General features: G+C 34.8%; 1 protein-coding gene across 1 annotated transcript in view; it reads left to right on the forward strand.

Annotated features, from left to right (window-relative positions):
• Positions 1-23172, forward strand: part of Pxdnl (peroxidasin like) — a 454066-nt gene that overhangs the window by 416601 nt on the left and 14293 nt on the right. Inside the window, exon 20 of the mRNA XM_026394395.2 lies at positions 16920-17034. Coding sequence (XP_026250180.2) covers positions 16920-17034 — 115 coding nt within the window. The remainder of the gene's footprint in view (positions 1-16919; positions 17035-23172) is intronic.

The raw sequence follows: 23172 nt of genomic DNA on the forward strand, positions 1-23172 counted from the left end.
AGAAAAGCTACTATGTACTTATGTATGTGGGGCATGTATAATAAATATTTTCACTCTAAATTATGTTGTATAACTTTTTTTGATAGACAATATATAGTATACATTCTATCTGCTTTTCTTTTTCTAAGGCCTTGAAATGGAGCATAAGTTTATTTATTTGGGAATCTGTCTATATTTTTAATGTATGCATTCAATGCAATAAATTTTCATCTTAGTATTACTTGCATATTGTCCCAGAGATATTGGTATGTTATATCTTTGCTTTCATTTGTTTCTAAGAATTTCTTGTTTTTTTTTTATCTCATTTCTACTTTGGTCCATTTTTAGTTTTAAGAGATTATTGTTTAACATCCATGTGTTTCTGTGGTTTCTATTATTTTTTTGCTGTTTATTTCTAGTTTCATTTCACTATGATCTGTCACAAGGCATGGATCATACCATTTTTTTTTTTTTTTGTATTTGCTTAGACTTACATTGTGACCTGGATTGTGGTCTATTTTGGAGAAGGTTAAATGAGGTGCGGAGTAGTTGGTACATTCAGCTGTTTTGGGGTAAAATATTCTATAGATGTCTATTAGTTCCATTTGACTTATAGTAATATTTAGGTTGGATATATCTTTATTGATTTTATGCTTTGTTGACCTGTCTTGATGATAAGGGTGTGTTGAAGTCTCCCAGTATTATTGTATTGGGGTTTATCTGGAATTTAATGTCAAGGAGTATTTTTTTAATGTATTTAGGTACCTTGACATCTGGGGCATATATATTAGCTATCATTATTTCTTCTTGTTGAATAGTTTCCTAAACCAGGGATGTAATGGCTCTCTTTGTCTCTTTGGACTAAGTTTTGCTTGAAATCAGCTTTGTCAAATATAAGAATGGCTACCTTGGCCTGTTTTTGTAGTTCATTTGCATGGAGTACTTTTTCCAGCCTTTTACATTCAGTCCACGAATGCATTTACCTGAGATGAATTTTTTGCAAACAGCATATAGTCGAATCTTGTTTTTTGATAAATTTTTCTAATCTATGTCTTAATTGCAGAATTGAGACCACTTATATTCAGTGTTATTATGGATATATGCTTGTGGTTTGCTGCTATTTGATTTTTGTTGTTGTTGTTGTATTTAATCCTTCCTTGGTTCTCATTTAGATGATTGATCATTGCTTGATTTTCATTTACTTGGGGTTTTTGGATTCTCTTATTGAGATATTCTGCGTGCAATTTATCTTTGAGTATTCCTTGTAGTGCCAGCTTATTTGTTTTATATCTTTTAGTTTATCATTGACATGGAAGGTTTTTAATTCCCCATCAAATATGAAAGAGAGCTTTTCTGGGTATAGCAATCTCAGTTGGCAATTGTTTTCTTTTAGAGTTTGAAAAATGTTATTCCGTGCCTTGCTTGGTTTTATGGTCTGAGTACAGAAATCTGAAGTGAGTCTATTTGGTTTGCCTCTTAATGTGACTTGTTGTTTCTCTCTTGCAGCTTTTAATGTTCTTCCTTATTTTGTATGTTGGGCATTTTGATTATGTTTTGCCTTGGAGAACTTCTCATCTGGTTAGATCTATATGAGGTCCTGTTCACCTCTTGTATGTGGGTGTGACATTTTTTTGTCCAATTAAAAAAAAAATTTCATACTTGTTTCAGTTTTTTTTTTTTTTTTTTAGTTTGGAGCTTTCTGAGAATTATTAATTTGTTTGATTGTTTATTTTAAGCTGGCTGCAGGGAGGGAGGATCCCTTTCTCACCTAGTCCTGTTGGTGGTTGCCTCAGTCCTGGGCAGTAGCTGCTTTTCACTCAGGGAGTGCAGAGGGGGAGGGCTGGGCTGCTCCATTGCTCAGATTACTGTCCCCTGGGGAGCTCTAAGGCCAGGGTGGGCTGATCAGAAAGTAGGTCCAGGTCTTCTTACCCTGGGGAAACTCTGAGAGGGACTCTTCTTTCCTATGAGGAGCTCTGGAGGTGGGGAGGTGTGGGTAGTTCTCCAGTGAGAAGCTTAGAGGCAGGTCTAGTGGCAGGCCTTCAGGGGACGTGGAGCATGTAGTCTGCTTTCTCCACCTGTACTTGGCAGTGCGGCTGTCGTGCCCTTTCCCAGGGAGTCCAATGGCTGGTTTCACTGTCCATGAGTGCTTTCTGAAGGGGGGGGCATCCTGGATTTGTTTTCAACAAGCCACCTCCCCCACCAAGTCCTCTGAGTCCATGACAGTCAGCCTCTGTGATCCACAGGTTTCTCCAAGTCAATTTTTCTTCTCCTTCTCCTCCTCCTTCCCCTTCTTTCTTCCTGCTTCTCCCTTCTTCTTCTTCTTCCTTTAAAGTAAGTTGTTTATCCATGGATGGCAACTTCTTTGCATGTCTGTGCTTTCCCTCCCTAGGCCATTCTTTTTATGAAACTTAATCATCTACAGATTTTAATATTGACAAGAGTCGTGGGATCAGTCCCTCAAGGATTCAGAAGAAGGAGTACTTTGTACGTAGAAGATGGTATAAGTCTAGAAAAATACATGGTTTTTGTGTCACTTAGCTATGATCCTATGGGTATGTGTGGGTAATGAAATCGTGGAGAAACTTGGGGTGATAAAAGTTGGACTTATTATTTCCTGTAGCATTCATCCCATTCTTGGATAAAACCTTTATTTTTCTACTATTTTACCCATCATTTAAAATTTTCTCTTCACTGAAACTGGAAATGATTCTAAAATGGGATGCCCTTTTTTTTTAATGCCCTAAAATGTTGCATGATGCCATCAATTTAGGCTTGTTTCATACCTTGTACACATTTTCCCAAGTCATTCTGTTCAAAAACAATTAATTCCTTTATTTGTTGCTCAGTGTTTAATGAATGTCTTAACAATGGAATTATAAATACTGAGGTATATATGTAGAGTATATATATGTCAAAATTTATGCAGCCATACTTTACATATATACCTCAGTATTTACAGTTTGATTGTCTACTTTTTATAGAATTCCAAAAGCAAATTTGCTGAGTTAAGGGATATATGTTTTTAAATTAAGAAATGTAAGATTTATTTCTGAAAAGGCAAACTTTACAGTTCCATGAACAATTATGTGAGTACCCATCTATTCCTTCACTTCTTCACTGGTAATTGGCTTTGTTTTCGATAGTCTAGTGAGTGAAATATCCTCAAGTAATGTTATCAAATTCACCACTGTGTAAAATACTATAATAGATATTTTTTTATGCTCAAAAACACTGTTTTTTTTCTGAAAAGTTAGGGCCATGATACTTGTACAGGATTTCTGGATGGTGGTCATCTTTCTCACTGTTTGCACATGTTCCTTTTCTCATATCTAGATTTTTACACTGAAGTTGGAAGGCTAGATGCCAATCTGGTGCTAATCTGGATCATCCTCCTTTTACATTTTTCAATTTAATTTCTTAGTTCCAGCAGTGTTTTGGTTTGGGATATTGAGTATTCCCTGGAAAGCTCATGTGTTCGGCAATCAGCAATTTTTAGAGATAGAATTGTTAGATTATGAGAGATGTGACTTCATCAGTGGCCAAATTCATTTGATGGGTTAACAATCTGAATGCATTCCTGGGGGGTAACTGTAGGCAGATGGGGCATGGCTAGAGGGTGTAGGTTACTGAGGGGATGGGATCTGGTCCCTGGCTCCTCTCTCTCTGCTCCTCAGCTGCCATGAGCTGAGCAACGTTCCTCTACCATGTCCTTCCACCATGATGTTCTGCCTCACCTTAGCCCAGATCAAAGGTCTTAGCCGACCATGGACTGAGATCTCTGAATCCACAGCCCAAAATAAACTTTCCTTCTCTGTGTTGTTCTTTTCAGGTATTTTGGTCACAGCCATGGAAAGCTGAATAACTCAAACATCATCTGTTCAAGCTTTAGGAAGTCTTTCTCTGCACATCTGCAATGCCTTACTTTATTATTTCAGTTAAACGTTTTTCTGTCTCCTCTGTCCCATGGGGCATACCTCATTGTCCTCTCTCTGGCTGTTCTGGATCCTTTAATGAGCAGCTGCTCTTCCTCTCTTGGATCACAGGAATTTGCATCAGGCTGTGGAGTGGGTTTCCTCCATGGCAGAAATGGAGTAGAAGGTTGAGAGGCTCACCTGGTTAAGTGAGGGTAGGAAGGCATCCCACCTGTTCAGTCCTTTCTTGGTAAACACCAAGAAAGGGTAGATTCTTTCAGAACAACTCCAGAAACATGAAAATCAAGTCCTTGCAGAGGCTAGTCATCCTGAGTCCTCAGCTCCTGTTGACATGGCTCCTCAGGGGCTCTGGCCTTATCAGGAGGATTTTCTGCTTGTTTTTCCTCAGGGCCTCAGTGATTCTATCTTTCCCCACAGACGGTGGCTGCCATGTTTCTGTGCAGCTTTCCTGGCTGGAAGGCTAGCCACTGGAGCTGAGATCAGAGAGGGAGGCCCATCTTCAAGTGCTCATCTTTGGGGTGCTGTATTCCCCAAATACTGGTGAGCTCCAGATTGGGTGGCTCCTGTGTTGAGGATCTCTTTGCGGAGACCAGGCTGAAACCTTTCTTCTTGCCCTTTCCTGAGCTGCAATATGATCAAGGACTACACTCTTTGGGAGAAATAGAGTACTCGCGCTCTCTTGTTTGACAGCTGTCACCAGCTTGTCTGGTTGTTGAAGGTCATGGAGGTTCCTGTTTAATCATTTCATGCACATGGTTCTGTGGGCTAAAAATGTACTGAGGCAAGCTGTGAGAAAACCAGTTTTGATCTGAAGCTAAGGGAGGAACTGGAATTCAGTAATGAAACACTGGTTTCTTTGAAGATGGAAAGAGGTTTTTATATAAATCCACAGGAGTTTCATAAGGGAAAAGCAAAACCGGTATTAACTGTGTACTGTCATCTGTCCCTGCTCTATATTCTAGTCTAGGAAGAAAGAAGATGTAAATCCCATGAACTTTCAGCCATGTTTTCTAGGAGTCTGTTTCAGACCTTGTTCAAAGACAAGTTATCAGGATTTTTAATCTTCACTAAAATCAAACTTATGACAAGTTTCCATGTGGTCATTTTTCTCCTTGTGAAGAAACATAAAATGATTCTCAGTTCTCCTTTGATAGGACATTGTATTTACCCCCTAAAGAGGGTTCTTTTTCCAGTGACACTTCACTTGCACTAAATAGACATTATTCTGACTCTTCATATTTTTTATGGTACATTATTTAAACTTTCTCTACTAATATGATTTTTTCATATTCATTGTTTTCTTGGAATCAATATCTTTATTAAAGTGTGATATCCAGAAGGTAGCTTAGCTAGCAAGGGGCGTTATAGAAGTAGAACTAAGTTGTAAAGTCTGATATATTCCCTTCCTATACAAAGATAAACCCACGGGCCCTCTGTTAAAAAAGAAACATGCAGTTAGTCTCCACAAATTCTTTAAAATCTTCCAACCCTAGGTATTCTATTTGTTCCATTCCGCTAATGAAAACATCTTGCTTGTGATTTGTGGGTTTACTTCTCTGCTCATAGAATTTTGACACACAGATTTAAACTATTCAATGTTATCTGTCTCTGATTCTATGAATATGAACAAATTGCATCTAAATGTAAATGAACAAGTGCAAATGCATCTAATGGCAAATCAGATCATTTCTACTAGGATGCCTTCAAATACCATTTCTAGGGATTATAATTCTCTATAATTTCATTCAGACCACACAGAAGCACACTGGAAGCCATCCTTGAAATCTGGTAATTTGTAACAGGCACTACTATCAGTGGTGCAAGAAAATGTGGAAAAATGGCAGAGGCAGGACTGGATCTCTGTTATGCTAATTCCATACACAAACTTGCACAATAAATAGACGCCCTTGGTACAAGTTATGTGGGAGAAAACTGGAGAACTTATAATTTAGTCCTTTCATATAGCATTCTGGAAGGATGAATGCAAGTAGGGTAAAGAAACAACATTCTGATTCAAATTATGAGAGATTTTGGTCAAAGATGATTTAACCTGTTGTCCACAAGGAAGTTTTTATTTTTCTGAGTTCATGAGGAAATGTTTTTCAATTGACAGTGTATCTACATTGTTATGTCAAAGCAATTGACAAATTATTATAAAGGGGCTGGGGTTGTGGCTCAGAGGTAGAGCGCTGGCCTAACATGCGTGAGGCACTGGGTTTGATCCTCAGAACCACATAAATATAAAATAAAAATACTGTGTCCATCTATAACTAAAAAAATAATAAAAAAATTGTTATAAAGTATACCTAAGCTGTCAGGCAGTTGGTGGATAAATACCAGATGAAGAAGTTGTATGATTTTAAATTATTATTCTCTTAGCCAGCAAAAAAGTAATAATTCACTGTAATAGATATGTACTAGGAAAGAGCAAATGCCAAGTGAAAATATGAAAACAAAACCAAACCAAACTGAGGAATGAAGGGAAAATCTGAACATCTCTTTTTCAAACTATTGATTGATTTGATTTGATTTTAAGGGAAACCTTGTGGAGCAAATGCTGACTATGTAATTATCAAAAGACAATGGAAGTCATGACTGGAAGGACATATGATAAGAAATACAATAAGGAAGCCAAGAATCATACTTTACCAACATGTAAAACAAAAAAAAAAATCACATTTTCGTTTTGAGATTTAATATTTTATATCACTTAACACAGTTTACAAAATATAAAGCATTCACATTAAATTCCTAGGTTCTTTTCCTTTCTTAGTTTATTGACAGGGTTTTTTTTTTTTAACTAGAGATGAGACTTGAGATCATTTGATCAAAAGACAAAACAGAATAAAATAAATCCAATTTTCCTTTTAAGATTTAGAAGAAAAAGTTGAAAAGATTTATGTGACTTTCCTTCCCTTAATTATTAGCCGAGGGATGCAGAAGGTGTAGCTCCGTGTACAGGACTTTCCTATCATGACGAGTCCCTGTGATTGATCTCCACACATACACGATTAGCAGAGATAGAGGTAGTACTCAGTTTCTCCAATTTCAAGTCTGCTCTTTTTTTATCCCATAATGTAATCTCACAACTAGCTTTCCTTTCCTTCTATTTTCTATAACTTCTTTGAAGTCTCTTTTACCTGTAGCAAATTTAGTAACTCTTCTTTTGCTGGATCTCCTTCCTTTTAGAATCTTAGGATAACACATTACAAATGCAAGTATCTTGACATTAATTATATCTCATTTTTCAGTATCAGCTAATCAATAAATCAAGAGTCTGCATGATATGGCAGAGCCTTATGGATGCAATTATACCATATTCACAAGTCCTTTTTATTAATCGAATTACTTTAGCAAACTCTGTAAATGGCAGACTTGCTTGTGTCATAAATCAAATAAATCAAAACTTTTAGAGATAAAATTAACTCTGAGTACAGCATAAAACATTTCCTTGTATATCAAGCAGAAAATGATTTGCTCTTCATTTACTTTAGGAATGAAAACTTAAATCTAATGCAGGTGGTGTGTTGCCTAAGACAAGGCAAGGGATGTGCTTAACACACTCTGCCACTCAATTAAATAAAACTTCCTTCAAATAAAACAATTTCCCAAAGAGTCAACAGATGTATATTTTCTATTAGGATTTATGAGACCATCTGGTCTTGTAACTTCCAGCTGCATACTTTGCATTAAGTTTTGTCTTTAAAGCATCAAGTAATTTTAAATACAGTATATTTTATGTACAAATGTAAATATATTTAGGTTTACTCATGACTTTCTTTCGAATAAATTGTGCTTATGTTTGTAAACTAATGAAATTTTAATTTCTTCCATAAGAGACTAATTTTATTACCGTAATATTTCATGATACTATGGCTGTTTCATGCTTAACTAATAAAATGCCTTCAAAGTATTGCTAAAGAAGTAAGATTTCAGGGACTCCTGTAAAGCTCTAATGAACCAATTAACTTGCACTGTGTGCTCAGGTTTGTCTTTGAAAGTTGTTGCAATTTTTAATAGGACACCATAAGGACTTCTGTATTCTCCTTGGTTCTTCTAGCACATAACATGAAAAGCTTGTTGAAATCAAGGTGAGAACACACATCACAGCAGGAGAAAGGGCACTAACAAGTTCTGAAAAATATGGAACAGAATGCATTCAAAAGTGAGATAGTTAATGAATCAAACTCTATTGATAATATCACCTTTACATAGAGTAGAAAGCCTTCCTTTGAAAACATGGTTCTCATAAGTTCTGAGGATAAGTTATCATCCAAACACGGCATTTTGCATTTACTTGCAATCAATCCCAGGAGAAAATTTTTCCGTACCAGAAGGAGGTAATTCATAAGCCAGGTTTTCTTAAGGTGTTTAAGTTAGGAAATAGCTTCAAATATTAGAAATTTATTTTTCTGTCGGATATGTGCCTCTTTAATTTAATAAATTTAAAATTATCATTGTACTTAGAATTATTTATATTGTCTAAGCATCAACATAGATAATAATATTTAGCTTCAAAAATGTTCATATGAGATGTAAAATATCCAGTTAAAAAAAAGGATGAATGCTCTGAATATCACTATAGGAAAACAAAAATGCAGAAATATGTTTGTTATTTGGCTTTTCATAGCTGTGACCAAAATACCTGACAAGAACAATTCAGAGGGAAAAAAAATTTTTGGTCCATGGTTTCAGAGTTCTCAGTACATTGTTGGCCAACTTTATTGCTTTGGACCTGACAGGAAGCAGAACATTATGTCAGAAGGGCAAGGTGGATAAAAGCTTCTGAGGTTATGGCAGCCAGGAAGTAGAGAGAGAATGAGAGAGAGAAATAGCAAGGGAGGGACCAGGTACAGATATAGTCCAGGCCATCCTCCAAGCGACCTAGTTCCCCCAGCCACCCCACCTTCCTATAGTTACCACCCAGTAATCCAGTCACACTGTTAATCTACCATATGGATTAATCCACTGATGAGGTTACAGATCTCATAATCCAATCTTCTCACCTCTGAATATGCTGCATTTTTTAACACATGAGCTACAAGGGGACATATTTAAATCTAAACCATAGCATAAAGGAAACGTTAAAAAGATAAATAAATAATTAAAGGAAGCTATGAATGCCCAGATGTTGCTGAGATTTGAATGCATTCAGACAAGTCATTCAGAGTTGAAGATAAATACATGTGTGTAAAAGCAACTTTTAACTTTTTACTATTGACAAGAAATATATAAAGGCAAAATATTAGAAATGATCAAATAGAAAAAAAACATGTCAAAGTATGTCAGGCACAAAGACAGAAACAGGAGTGGTGCTCACAATATTAAAGAAAGTTGAATTTAAGATGAAAAGCATTAACTGAGACAAGCAGATTTTTTTTCATGACATTTTTGAAGTAAGTTCACATGCATTCAGGATACTTTAACAACATTTTTTGAATATCATTAGTAGGGTCAATTTATGAGAGAGGTATCTAATGTTGGGCTCTATAAACAAATAACTTCACCCTAAAAAATATGATGATATGCTAATTTATAGGAACACTGAAATTTGTAAGAGGAAACTCCATATTAACCATAATCTTTTACTGCAGTTCAACAGATCTAAAATTTAATAGCCAAATATAAAACAAAAAATTTATTTAGAAATTTCAAAATGATTTGACCCAATAAATATTTGGCCAAGAATTCAATGAAAATTAAGTGGAATGTCTAAACAAATATTAGTGACATTCTGTGTCAATATTTATGGAATATAACCACAGAAAATTATAGACTTTGTTATTGAATGCTTTTATTATTTAAAAAATGATAAACATAAATTAACAAAACAGGCAACTTAAGATGTTAGAGAAAAGAGAGCTAAATAAATAGAAAAGTCATGGGAAAGTCCTTACAGAAATACAAGCTAATTGGGACATGGTGACATATACCTGTAAAAAAAAAATCCCCATTATTCATGAGGATGAGGCAGGGAAGTTGGAGGGAAGCCTGGGCAACTTAGCTTCATTTTATCTAAAAAAATAAATAAAATAAAGAAAATAGATACAAATTCATGAATTGATGAATAAATCTAGTAGTTCACAAAATAAAGGAAGAAGTAATAAACATATAAGTTATTATGTTGGTATATTATACAATACTTATACATAGTAAAATATATAATGATAGAGCCTCTTTACTTTTTAAATATTCCCCCAAATTAGTTACTAGTGATTTTTAAATGTGTTTTTCATCATGTTTATAATATTAGTTCATATATTTCTAAAAATTTAGCCATTATCTCTCACTTCCTATATGAGCTGGTCTCAACCACATGACCACAATCCTGAGGAGCCAGAAATAATTTATACAGAGACTAATAAGAGACATCAAAATAAACCCAAAGGTATACAGGTAGATATAAGCCTTAGTGGGAAACAGCTGGAATTCTAGTGACTGGATTTTTAAAAAATTTATATGTTCACTTTTAAATGTTTTTAGTGCATTGTAATTATATATAATGATGGATTTATTCTGACATTCATAAATGCATATAGCAGTTTTCTCCATTTCAATTCCCAGAACTTCTTTTCCTCTCCTCCACCTCCCCCTGATCCCCATCCTTTCTCTATTGGTCTTTTTTCTATTTATTTATTTAATTTTAATTGGTGCATTATAGTTATGTATAAAATTGGAATTTTGAGATACACACACACACATATATCAAAAGCTGGAAATACATACGTATATACATTATATATATATATATATATATATATATATATATATATATATATCTCCTCTTTTTTGCAGTGGTTCTGTGGAATATAGTTGTTTCTTTTATACTAAGTCCTTTGTTGTCGGTATCTCCTAGCTTCAGCACATAGGCTCAGTGTAATCCAAGTGTTAATTTCAATCACTAATACCTTTTGCTGTAGAACTGATGCAATTATTCATTTTTGTAGAGCTGATGTCACATTGTGGGCTTTTCTGAGCCATCATTTTGCAATGGTTATCTGACTTTGTTGTAGAAGTATATGTCCAAAAATGGGACCTGATGTCCCCTCTAGTCATTCTTACTTGCAATATAGTCATTTGTTTCAGGTTTTTCTCTCCTTTATTCTATGTGTTAAATTATTGCTGATATTTGAGCAGGGTATGTTGTGTGTGGAGGAAGTTGTGTTGTCTGTGCTGAGTTGGGAGTGTAGTTCAACCATGGAGTCTCTACCCTGTGAACACACAGCGTATCACTCTCTTCCCAGGAACAACTACAAAAATTGTGATCAATATCCAGCATTCGAATCAATGTCTTGTGCCTACTATGGCATTGAAACCATTAATTACTGCATAAAGAGGAATGGTAGAGTCAGCATTTAGCAACAGAAAAAGCAGTGAACTATAGTGAGCTAGCTCTAGCACTGAAGTATGCAGCAGGTAACTACAACCCCCAGTAAGAAGTAGTCACAATAAAGTGAATGGTAGGGGCAGTGATTATATAAATTAAATTAGTCTTCAAGATAGTAAAATTTTAGTTCACTAAGAGGAAGGAAAATGGGGTGGAAAGTGAAAGAAGGTTTAAAATATTAAAAGGTGAGCACATATGTACTTCTGTGTAGCAGGAGAGAGGTAACAAGTGGTGCCTATAAAGAAGGAGGAGTAAAGAACCAATAAAATAATTAAAATGAATAATTAGAGAGATAGAATAAGCAAATTTGGTTATTGAAGGGGGAAGAGAGAAAAGGAGTAATAAGAGAAAGAAAAACAAGAGCCCAAACAAATAAAATGTTAAACAATAACACATAAACGATAAACGTTGCTCCTCTAATCAAAAGCAAGTAGAATAATACACAATTGAGTAAATTTTAAAAAGGTGAAAAAGCAAGAAAAATGTGTTAAAAATGATAAAAATGAATAGGTACAATGCACATATGTATATTTCATTAGCCAATCAATACAGCTACACAACAACACACACACACACTCTGTATTGTCACAGTGACACACACAAATGCAACCCTTTACACTCAAATTCAAAGTAAAAAGGAGAAAAGTAGAAGAACAAATCTTAATAAAAAATTAAAGAGTCTCTCCATTGACGTGATCAAAATGATTCACAAGAATGGATTTTTGTTCAAAGCCAATACTATACTGTCCATTTTTTTTTTTTTTTGTAGGCTGTTTACCCCTTGCAAGGGCTGGAGGTTGTTAGAATTTAAATATAAAAATTTTGGAGAGATAGAGTTCAAACATTGAAAGTGCATTTGTATTGTTTAAACCCACTTCATTTGTGGCACACAGTTATCCCGAAGAGTAAAAAAAAAAAAAAAAAAAATTGAGATGGCAATGAGAGTATGAAGACACATCAGTGGTTTTCTGGGGGACATCTTTTCCTGTCAAGACAATTGCGGGAAGTTTAGTGTTGATTCCAATTCAAGTGAATCATCATCTGAAAATATGAAGTCTTAGTAGTCTTGGTTCCTTTTTCAGAACTAGGAATATTTTGCTGAAATGTACATATGCAATATAAAATCACAGGTTTGGATAAACCTATTGTCAAACTCCTGCCGTAATGAATTGTCATTTTATGTGTTTCTTTTAAATTATTCATTCTTTTTCTCTTCTTGCAAGCAAATAAGAAGTGTTCTTATAGTTTAGATCTTAAGTGTCTCCCAAAGGTTCATGTATTAAAGGATTGCTTCCCAGTGTGGTACTATTGGAAGCTCATGGACACTTTAAGAGGTACCCTAGTGGGAGTTCTTCCAATCACTGAGGGACCGCCTTTGAAGGGGATTGTGGGACCCCAGCCTCTTCCACTTTCTCTCTTTCACTTTCTGACTGTAAGGTGAGTGGGTGTGCACTTCTGCCATGCTGTGTTGCCTGCTACTAACCCAGAGCTATGGGGTCCACCAATCAAGGACTGAAACATCCAAAATTGTAAGCCCAAATTAATCTTTTCCCCTTATAACTTGATTATTTCAGATGTTGTCACAGTGACAGAATGCTGCATAATCCCCCAAATGGGTACCTCATAGTGGGATCGTTGCTGTGACTATACTTCATGATGTGGAAAAGTCTTTGGAACTGGTGCCTTTAGAATTGGTGTTCAAGAGGAGTTTGGAAAAGTTTGGAGATGCAAGCTGAAAAAGGACTAGAATTCTCTAAACTTAACAAGGGATTCCTTATAAGGGCAGTCAAGGTGATGCTGAAGAGGTTTCTGATGGAAATGAGAATTCTACTGGAAACTAGACTAGAAGTCACTTTTGTTACACTGTGGCAAAAAAATTTAGATGTGTTTTGCCCATGCCTTAAGATTATGTGAAGCTGAGCTTAAAGATGATGCTCTAGTTTATGTTGCAGGGGAAATTTCAAGGCAGTATAGCAAGCAGACAGGCGGATGTGTAGTACTGGCCTATTTTAGTTGAATTTACAGGGAGAATTGGGAGCAAAAAAAAAAAAAAGAGCATAGCAGAAATATTGGCAAAAATATTCATTGAGTGTGTACTTTATGCAAGAGCTATGCTAGATACAAAGGATAATTTGATAGGTAGGACTGAGCTTTCCTCTCAACATCTTCTTAGATGAAGGAGAGTAGTATGACAAAGTGTCACAAATTTCCATTTTATGTGCTCTTGGTAGTTCAGGAAAGACTTCGTGGAGGAGCTGGGCATGGTACCTGTTCTCTGATATGACCAAGTAAAGCTGGAACTGGTCTAGTTGCTATGAATTGTGCCTTAGAGAGAAGGCAAGATTCTGCTGCATAAGTAAACCAGGGAAGCAACTTGCTTGATTTAATAAGACATAGCATAGCTCTAGGTCACCATTCACAGAGCAAAATCACATTCAGGGGCTGTGGAAGTCAAATAAGACTAAATGAGTAGCTAGATACAGGCACACATATATACACATATGTACACACACACCATATTATGCTTCTTGAAAATGATCCATGTGGCTGTGTCTTCATCCACATCTCTTCTAGGTATATTGAAACACTCCATGTGTTATATATGTGTTGATCAGAAATTTGACAACACTTTTGAGCCAACCTAAACTTACCTTATATCTTTTTACCTTCAAGCCTAGGCCCAGCGATTCATTCATTCAATAACAAATAATGCCACCATTATTTCCCTAGTTGCACAAGCCAGGAATCTTAAGAGTTCATCTTGTTAGCTCTGCTTTTCTTTCTGTGCTGTAAGGTAGTACCAGCAGATTGGATGTCTTAATTCCAACAGTCTGTATTAAAATCCTGTCCCTTATGTAAAAAAGTTGTAGGACTTTGGACAAGTGAATGCAATCTCTCTGTGCTTTGCTTTCCTCAAGTTAACAGTAGAGATAATGGCATAGGTTATTGTACAGTGTCAAATAGAACATTCACACAAAGCCTAAGAACAGATCTAGAGCATACATATGTATGTATACACGTGCTCAGAGAGAGTATAGCACATACATATTTAAGACCTATATGCATAAGTATAAAACCAAAACATTTACCAAATTAATATGCTATTTAAATTCAAATGTTGTTCACCTAAGAACTAAACACTATCAATCAAGGATTCTCTGCAATTTTTGTAGCAACTAGAGATAAATACCAAGATAAATTTAAAAAAAAAAAGATGTTCGAAATATAACATCTTAGCTGTCACATTAAAGTAGAGCTGCACTGTTACTGCAGTCCTGTGGATTGGTTCTGATCATGTGTTTCTCTCTATACCTACAATGTTATATACACTAACTCTTTGCTCTTGGGTTTTATGCATATGACCTTGTACATATTCTGTTGGTGCTTTGAAATGAATACATTCTAAAATTGCATCTTTAACAAATAAATGAGAGATAATAAATAATGACAGTTTATCTGCAGTGCATTTTATCTACATTTTTTTCCCATTTGAGGACTTGAAGGGGCAACATTTAGCTTATCTGGAAATGTTTTCTTGTACTGGGAGTATGCTTGTACATTGTTCAAAACCAGGAACCATACTTTATTTTCCCAAGAATACCTCATCTAATACCTTAATGTATATGTTCTCTGTAAATATTTATTGCTCAAACCCATTACTCTTCAGAAATAAAAGCAAAGTTTCATTACATGATTGAAATGTACTTTCTTTAGTTGTATCATATAAAATATTTTACTTACTTTTTTGTCACACAAATCAGCAAATATTTGCACATTTTTTGACTATTAATAAAGTATTGGTTGAAGTAATAGAGTAAAAATCTTGGGAAACATAAATGTATGGGTCCCTTGGTATAATTTTATATCCCTGGATATAATTTTATCTAGAATATCTTGATTTTGTTGTTAGGAAAAATAGCAAGATAAACATTTTCAATGGCACACTTTTGCCACAAGTTCTTGACCAGAGCTGCAGAGTCAGTGTTCATTTTCATTGCCACCATTCTGCCCCCTTATTGAATAATTGTTTTATAGATTAATGAAACTCTTTGCTTGTTCTCTTGCTCCATTAAAGTGACTCAGTCTTTGAAATAACCCTATATATCTGTTAAAGTTGCATTTACAGGGCTGGGATTGTGGTTTAGCGGTAGAGGGCTTGCCTAGCATGGGCGGGACCCAGGTTCAATTCTCAGCACCACATAAAAATAAAGGCATTGTGTTGTGTCCATCTTAAAAAAAAAAAAAAGATTAATTCTCTCTCTCTCTCTCTTAAGAATTTTTTTTTAAAAGTTGCATTTACAGAAATCTTTCATTCAATGATGGCAACATATAATGATGTGACAATTCACTGTTGCACCTTAGTTTTTCACCTTGCCTTGGTTTTCCTCGGATGAATTGATTTTGGATTTTGCAAAGACAAAGGCTTATTCTACTGAAAACAGAGATACAACAAAACGTAGAAGTGAAAATAAAAAAGAAAACAACAACAGATGACCAATATGATAGTTACATCACTGCTACCATTTTTGAGTATTTTAATTCTGGTCTATTTTCAATGTCTTCATGACAATGAGCCCATATTTTATTTCATATTTGTTTGAAATTTTGTTTTATTTTGCCTAATTTTATAGTGTTTGCAGTTCATTGTGCTAACTCAAAATACTATCCTAAATTTGCTATCTATATTTACTTAATAATCTATCATAAGGCATATTCTTCTTGAATTTAATTTATACATGGTAAGTGAAGATTTGTGTTATCCTTATTATTTCATTAGAAATAATTTGCTAATTACCCAGTGCAAAAGGCAGTAATCTCTTCTTACCCTCGAAAAATTTATACTGCCCAATGTAACATTTTAAATTTGATTACATATTTGGGGGTCTGTTTTTCCCACCAGTTTAAGGCTTTTAAAAAAGTTTTATATAAAATCATTTTACTCTCTGTGAAAATAGATTCCTACAACATTTTTCTTTTTTCAAAATACCTTAGTTTCCATTCCATCTGTTTTCAGATGAAACTCTAGTGAGCATTTTTTTTAAAAAATTCACATTTATTTGCAAAATGTTTTTCATATCATGCTTATGTTTTTTTATTGTGGTGAAAGCATATGACAAAATTTATCATCTTGCCATTTTGAAGTGTCTATACAGCAATATTTACTATATGTTCATTAGTGCAATAGAGAGCATTTACATTGCATATCTCAGTTGGTCATAGATGTGCATGAAACAATTTGAGGAACCTCAAAATTTAAACCATCCAACCTACAATGCTTCTGCTCTTTTCCTCATCAAGTCCTTAAAACGTACTATGTAATCAATGCCCTTGCTACCCTTCTGCATCACTTAGTCTGTGGCTCCTCTATAGTGTTTGCAGATGGCCTTGTATCCTACCTGTTGCTGTGAAAACAGATTCAGACACTTGCAAACCCAGCTGTTGTGACTGTGGGCCCTCAGCAAAGTTGCACTGACCAGAGGAAAATCTTTCTCGCTGTTGCTCTTGCTCTTGTTCCTTGCTCTCATTTGTGCATGCACACTTTGGTCATTAAAGAAGTAATCTAGATGAGCATCGGACTCCCCATCTCACAAATGCTATTGTGGATACTTATTTCCCCACAGACTGCAGGAGTAGAGGGCAACCTAGAGCATTCACACCAGAATCTCGAAAGAAACGCTCTGCTGAACGCAGCTACTCTGGCAAGAAAAAGGTGGACCTACGTGATCCGCTTAATAGGTATGTATAGAAATATCTCATTTTTATAGACTACTTATGATAGGCTTCCATTATGCAACTTAATTTTTTTATGGATACTACAGTTGTCTCATTTACATGTAAGACAAACTATATGAAAAGGCACAAACACAGATGAATTCCGTATGTTTGAATTCCATTTCTTCTGAAGCAGTATATCCAGGAAATTTATCTCAGTAAAGTGAAGAAAAACTTCATGACATTGATATTATTTTTGACTCTTTATATCACATCATAAGTGTTGATAATTTCCAAATTTATTTTGAAAATATGAAACAGCAAATCGTAAGAAAGTGGATACTATTTATTGTTAAGTTGATTTTTGTTCATGAACAGAGTATTGCAAGGAAGGCTTAATTCAAGGCCAAGGTAAAATATTTTTTTTAATTCTTAAACAATTGGGAAATAATCTTATTCTTTTACAATCTCTTAGGACTTCTTTCATGAAATTTATAAACTGAGTTAATATGTAGTTATTCCTTTACAGAGTTTCTCTTCCTTATGTACTTGAATACTTTGGAAAATAGCAAGTACATTGTACAATGATATGCCTAGTAGTTCTTTTTCACCAAGTAAACTTTCAATATGTGCTGGTGTAATTAAATAAAAAGAAACATTGCAATTCACAACTCCATGGACAAGGCAATTTCTTTCAAGCAACTCTGGGTAGTGTCTGTTTTTCATGGCTGGCTGCTAGGTGGGATTTTATTCAGTTAAATTTAAATACACTGTTGGGTTCCATTTTCTCTACTGTATGAATTTGTGAAGTGTGTAGAAATGAGAAACACACAGAGTCTGTCTTTTTGGGTTTAATATCTAGGAAGAGAGGTATGTGTGATATGGAGGATGAAGATTTTAGAATCAAGCATACTCAAGTTTGAATACTTTTCCATTGCTTGATAACTATACAAATGATGTCAAATTTCCAGGTGTGTTTCCTCTGCTGTTAAGTGGTCATGTAATACTTACTGTACATGGTTATTGTGTTAACGTGGAATATATCTCTAAAGTAACCTAGTACTAACATAGTAATTAGCATAGTATAGTTATTCCAGAAAACACAGAATAATAGTAAATGCTGTAATAACATTTATAATAAATATTCTTTTAAAGACAACAATATTATCTCATTGAAGGCGTTCGTATACAGTTATGAACCTGATCAAAATAATGAGTAACTCAGAACAATGAATGGTTAGTTCTAACTGGGGACCCTGGATGGGGCTATATAGAGGAAATATCTCAAAGAATAAGCTAAGATCCTCATAGAATTTAAGGGAGTTCCTATCATTCCTGGAAAGAACAATGTAAGGAAAGTTAAAGGAAAGGGAAGTGAGAGGTGTGTTTGGAGAATTGTAAAGATGGTGATTAGTGAGTTTGGTATGTTTATGGATGGACAATTTTCTTGGAAAAACACTCTAAAAGAAGATCAAGGCAAAGAGTGGAGAGCTTTAAAATCCTGAATAAGGAAACAAAATTTACTCCAAGTGTTCCTGGACCTAATTCTTGCAAGATAGTAGAATGTTGACCAGGAGATGCAGCCCCTGTTAGAACCATCTTTACATAATTAAAGGGTTGGGAAACAATCACTTGGCCCTTTCATTTGGCATTTTATTGGTTTTTTTAATTGACTCCAGCAGGTGGTGTGTCTCACTAGTGCACTCCAGCAGGTGGTGTGTTTCATTAGAAATGAGTGTCGGACTCCCATTTTAGAAGGACAATCCCTTGTCTTATAAGATGTTAATGAGGATCTGGCTCTTGTGTGATATGGATAATGACATGCATTACCTGCCTTCTGTCCTGTTTCACAGGTTCTACCACACAGACTTATTCACTTGTTTTAGGATCAATGTTCTTTTCTAATTTCATCTGAACTCTGACGTCTCTGAGTGGCCTTACTAAAATTCTGTTTCTGTGTTTCCTCAATACTCAATTAAAGATTTGTGGGTTTCATTTTTAGCTTTCTGCCAATCTTATGGGACTTTTACTATCAGTTCAATTTATCATTTTTCAGTTTAGGATAACAAGGTAACAAGAGCTTTCTTTTGTCTTCTAACGAAAGGGTACCATTGTTAAGGGTACCATTGTTATTCAGACCAGAGGGGCTCAGATCCCTTCAATCAATATAGACAGATCACTTAGGATGCAATTTCACTTTGCTTTCTCTGTGTTCATCTTTCTTGTACTTTCTCTGTCCTTTATCCACATTTTAAAAAATTCCATCTTGATTACAATTCGAAACTTCCTTTCAACCCACTATTTAGGAATTAAAAATCAATTCACCTTGATAAATCTTACTATCTTCCCTTAGGATGGAACTCAAGCAATATGCTGAGTTTCATGCTTTCAATACAAAAGTGAAGTATAACAACATCCATAATGTCTGTTTTCTTTCTTTCTTCTTCTCCTCCTCCTCCTCCTTTCCCTCCCCACCCTGCTTCTCCTCCTTGCAATAAACTTCCAAAGTAGTCTTTTTTGTTTTTTTGCTTCTGTGCTCTGCCTCCACATTGTCTAAAGCACAAATCTGACCATGTTCAAGACAACCTACTGTTGCCCATGAATGAAAAACAGTCTGCATAGTACTCAGGAGCCTGAGCATATTTCTTTTTTTAAATCCTGATTTGCATCCCAGCTGAGCAATTTACCAGTGACACGCTGTGGGCATGTTAACAACCTTCTCGGCTGGCTGCAGTGTTCTCATCTGAGATGGAAGGCTAAAGTGTCTCCAAGCACTGTTGGGCATGTTGAGTGACAGGACAGGCTCTTCAGCATCGAAAATCTTGCCTGGAATAGGGAAGGTGCTAATAGTGACTTAAAACAGGAGGTGGATAAAGGCTTGGTATTCTCTTTACACAGCTTTCCTGACTCGTTCTCAACTCCACCCTCAGGCAGACGTCATCATCTTATTTATTTATCCATGAAAAAATTTTTGACAATAACAGTGATTTTAATTTTCATTCTATGTGAGTTTTTTTTAGTATTTTCTATATTTTTTTTCTGATCAAGAATCAACCAATGGAAACTACTATTTAAAATAAAAGAATCAATTTTTCTTATAAATTTTGATGATTTTTTTCTTCTATGCTTTTGTATTGGGCATTTTTCTAAAATGAAATATGCAATTTTCATTAAGAAGAACCTATTAAAAAGAGTATATTGAAAATATAAATGATTATTATAATTAAAAGTTCACTCTTATGAGTAAAGGTAATCTTTTCTCCCCATTTTTTGTTCAGAGTACAAGTGACTTTTTTCTCAGAAGGAACCACATTCTAAAGTAGTATATAATCCTTTCTAGGGACAAAACATTTTTACTACATTTTAAATTTTATTTTAGTGTTGTGAAAATGCTTAAGATGAGAAAATGAGATCTGCCTGCCTACCTTCCCCCCCCCCAGTACTGGGGACATTCTATTACTGAACTACATCCCCAACACTTTTTATTTTGATACAGGCCTTGAATTTTCAGTCCTTCTGCCTCAACCTCCCTAGTAGCTAGGATTACAGGTGTTTGCCCCCACTTCATGCTTTGTCCTCACAAATTTTAAGTATTGCTTGTCTATTTATTTGTTAGTAGAAATTTGAGGTGTTTTAATATCTTTGTTAATGTGAATAAAGCTGCAGTGGACCTGGGGGTACAGTTTCTCTTCAAGATCCTAATTTCACTATTTTTGGAAAAATACCCAGAAGTGAGATTGCTAGAACATATAATAGTGCCATTTTTGAAAACTTTTTAGGAACCTCTGTACTGTTTTCCACACTGGCTACACTATTCTGTATTGCCACCAACAGTGTATAATACTCACCAATAATAGTGATTATTATTTTTTTAATTAGTATCCTAACAAGTATTAGGTGATAGATACGTCATTGTGGTTCTCGAGGACATTATGCTAAGTGAAATAAACCAGTTTTTGCAGAAAGATACTACATGATTCCATTTTTATGAGGTGTTTAAAACAGTCCAATTCACAGAAATAGAGAGTAGAATGGTGATTTCTAGGGTTTCAGGGGAAGAGTAAATGGGGATAATTGCTCAATAGGCTTAGAAGTTCAATTATGCAAGACAAATAATTTCTAGAGATTTACTGCATAGCATAGAACTTACAGAAAAAAATATGGCATAGTGCTCTTAGAAATACATTAAAAGAGACTGGGATTGTAGCTCAGTGGTACAGCGTTTGCCTAGCATGTGTGAGGCACTGGGTTTGATCCTCAGCACCACATATAAGTAAATAAAAGAAAAGCATCATGTCCATTCACAACTAAAAATTAAAAAAATAAGATAAGCAGGAACACATTAAGAGGCTAGATCTCATGTTAAATTCTTTTTGTTGTTGTTGTTGGTTCTTTTTAGTTATATATGACAACAGAATCCATTTTGACATAATTATAAAGGCATGGAATATACGTTGTTCTACTTCTTCTTGTCCTTCCCTCTCCCCACCCCATGATTCCTTTCTGCTATTGTTCTTTTGGCCACTTACCCATAGTTTTTTTTTTTTTAATTAATTTCTTGTGGACGTATTCGATGATGAGATTCACTGTGGTACATTCATATACATACATAAGGTCTTAATCACAAAAGTGAAGGACAGAAATTAAAATGAAGATATACAAAAGAACATAGAGACTTCTGGAGATGATGGATAGTGACTTGATTCTATTATTACAGTATACACATCATTCAAATGTATACATTAAATATATACAGTTTTAAATATTAATTATGCCTCAATAAATGTAAAAATGTAGTGCTATTGACCATAAGTACACTGTTGTTCTTATCAATCCTCTTGATACAGATATTTCTTACTTGCTTACTGGCATATTCTTTTCCCTGAGAATGTGAGAAACCTAATGGAACCCTTATATTCTGCACCTATCTATCTTAGCATAACACGCACCCCACACTTAATCATACAATTGCAAATGCCATACAACATCTGGTCTTGCCCACATCAGCCACTCCATGTTCCCACATTTCATACTTTGAGTCTTGGCTAGGTCTTCATACATTCACCCAGGCTTCTCTGTGATTAAGTTCCTTTTGATTAGACACTGAGGATTTACAGGAGAGAGCACTATACAAATAAATGTGTCCAGTAATTTTTATTAATATTATACATCTTATTAATATTATAGTTATTAGCACTTTACACTTGGGCACCTGCATTGATTTAAACAGCACTATAGTAGGAGCTGGTTTTGTGGCCACTATTGATTCATGGTGCCTGTAGTTCACAGTAGGGAACACAAGAGTTGTCTAATGACCAACTTGCTGCTGTTTGTAACTTCTCTTCTTTTTCAGTGTTTCCCTATTGTAACTTCCCTAACCAACGTTAAGATCTGTAAAATATCTCTGATTTAGAAATTGTTTTTACAAGCTCATAGGATGTATTTGCTTTGGCAAGACATTTTTCTCCTTTAACAACAGAAGACGTATTTCAAATAGAACAAAGTGAAATGATTTTGAAAGTCACAATGGCTTCTCAGGCATTAAGTTTTAAAAACTGGAAAATAGTTGAAAACTTGAGACACAGATATCACATCAACTAAATCAAAGCCATAAAAACTGATTTTTAACAATATGTCATATGCATAGATGGTGGGAACTTTCATTTCTATTTATCAAATAAGTTATTTGCCTGTGATTTTTGAGGATGTCAGTTAAGCTCTAAGAAACATTGTCAATTCACACAAAAACTTTTTTAATTTTTTAAAAATTATCAACAGTACTAAGCTATTTTGTGTCTGGTTTGATATCAGATTTTTGTCATAGTATCCTTATTCTTAATTTAGTTCTTGCCATGAATTTATAATAGAGCAAGGATCTTTCCCACCTGGGTACTGTATAATATGTAATATCTGATTTGTCACAGCTTTTTCAATGTGTAAATTGAAATGAACAATTCATTAGCAAAAGACATACTTTGAGGTGTAAATAATATGTCAAATGTATATGAAATGCAACATGACATTCCCTTGATTTCATAAAAATCCCTATCATTTTAGATAAACTACACAAAGCAGATGTGATACTGGATTATCATTTTGTATGCCATTTAATTTTAATTTCAAATTCCAGTCATACCTTTTTCTTTTATGATTATACAGAAC

Source organism: Urocitellus parryii, chromosome 7 (assembly GCF_045843805.1).
Source record: "Urocitellus parryii isolate mUroPar1 chromosome 7, mUroPar1.hap1, whole genome shotgun sequence".
Taxonomy (NCBI): Eukaryota; Metazoa; Chordata; class Mammalia; order Rodentia; family Sciuridae; genus Urocitellus; species Urocitellus parryii.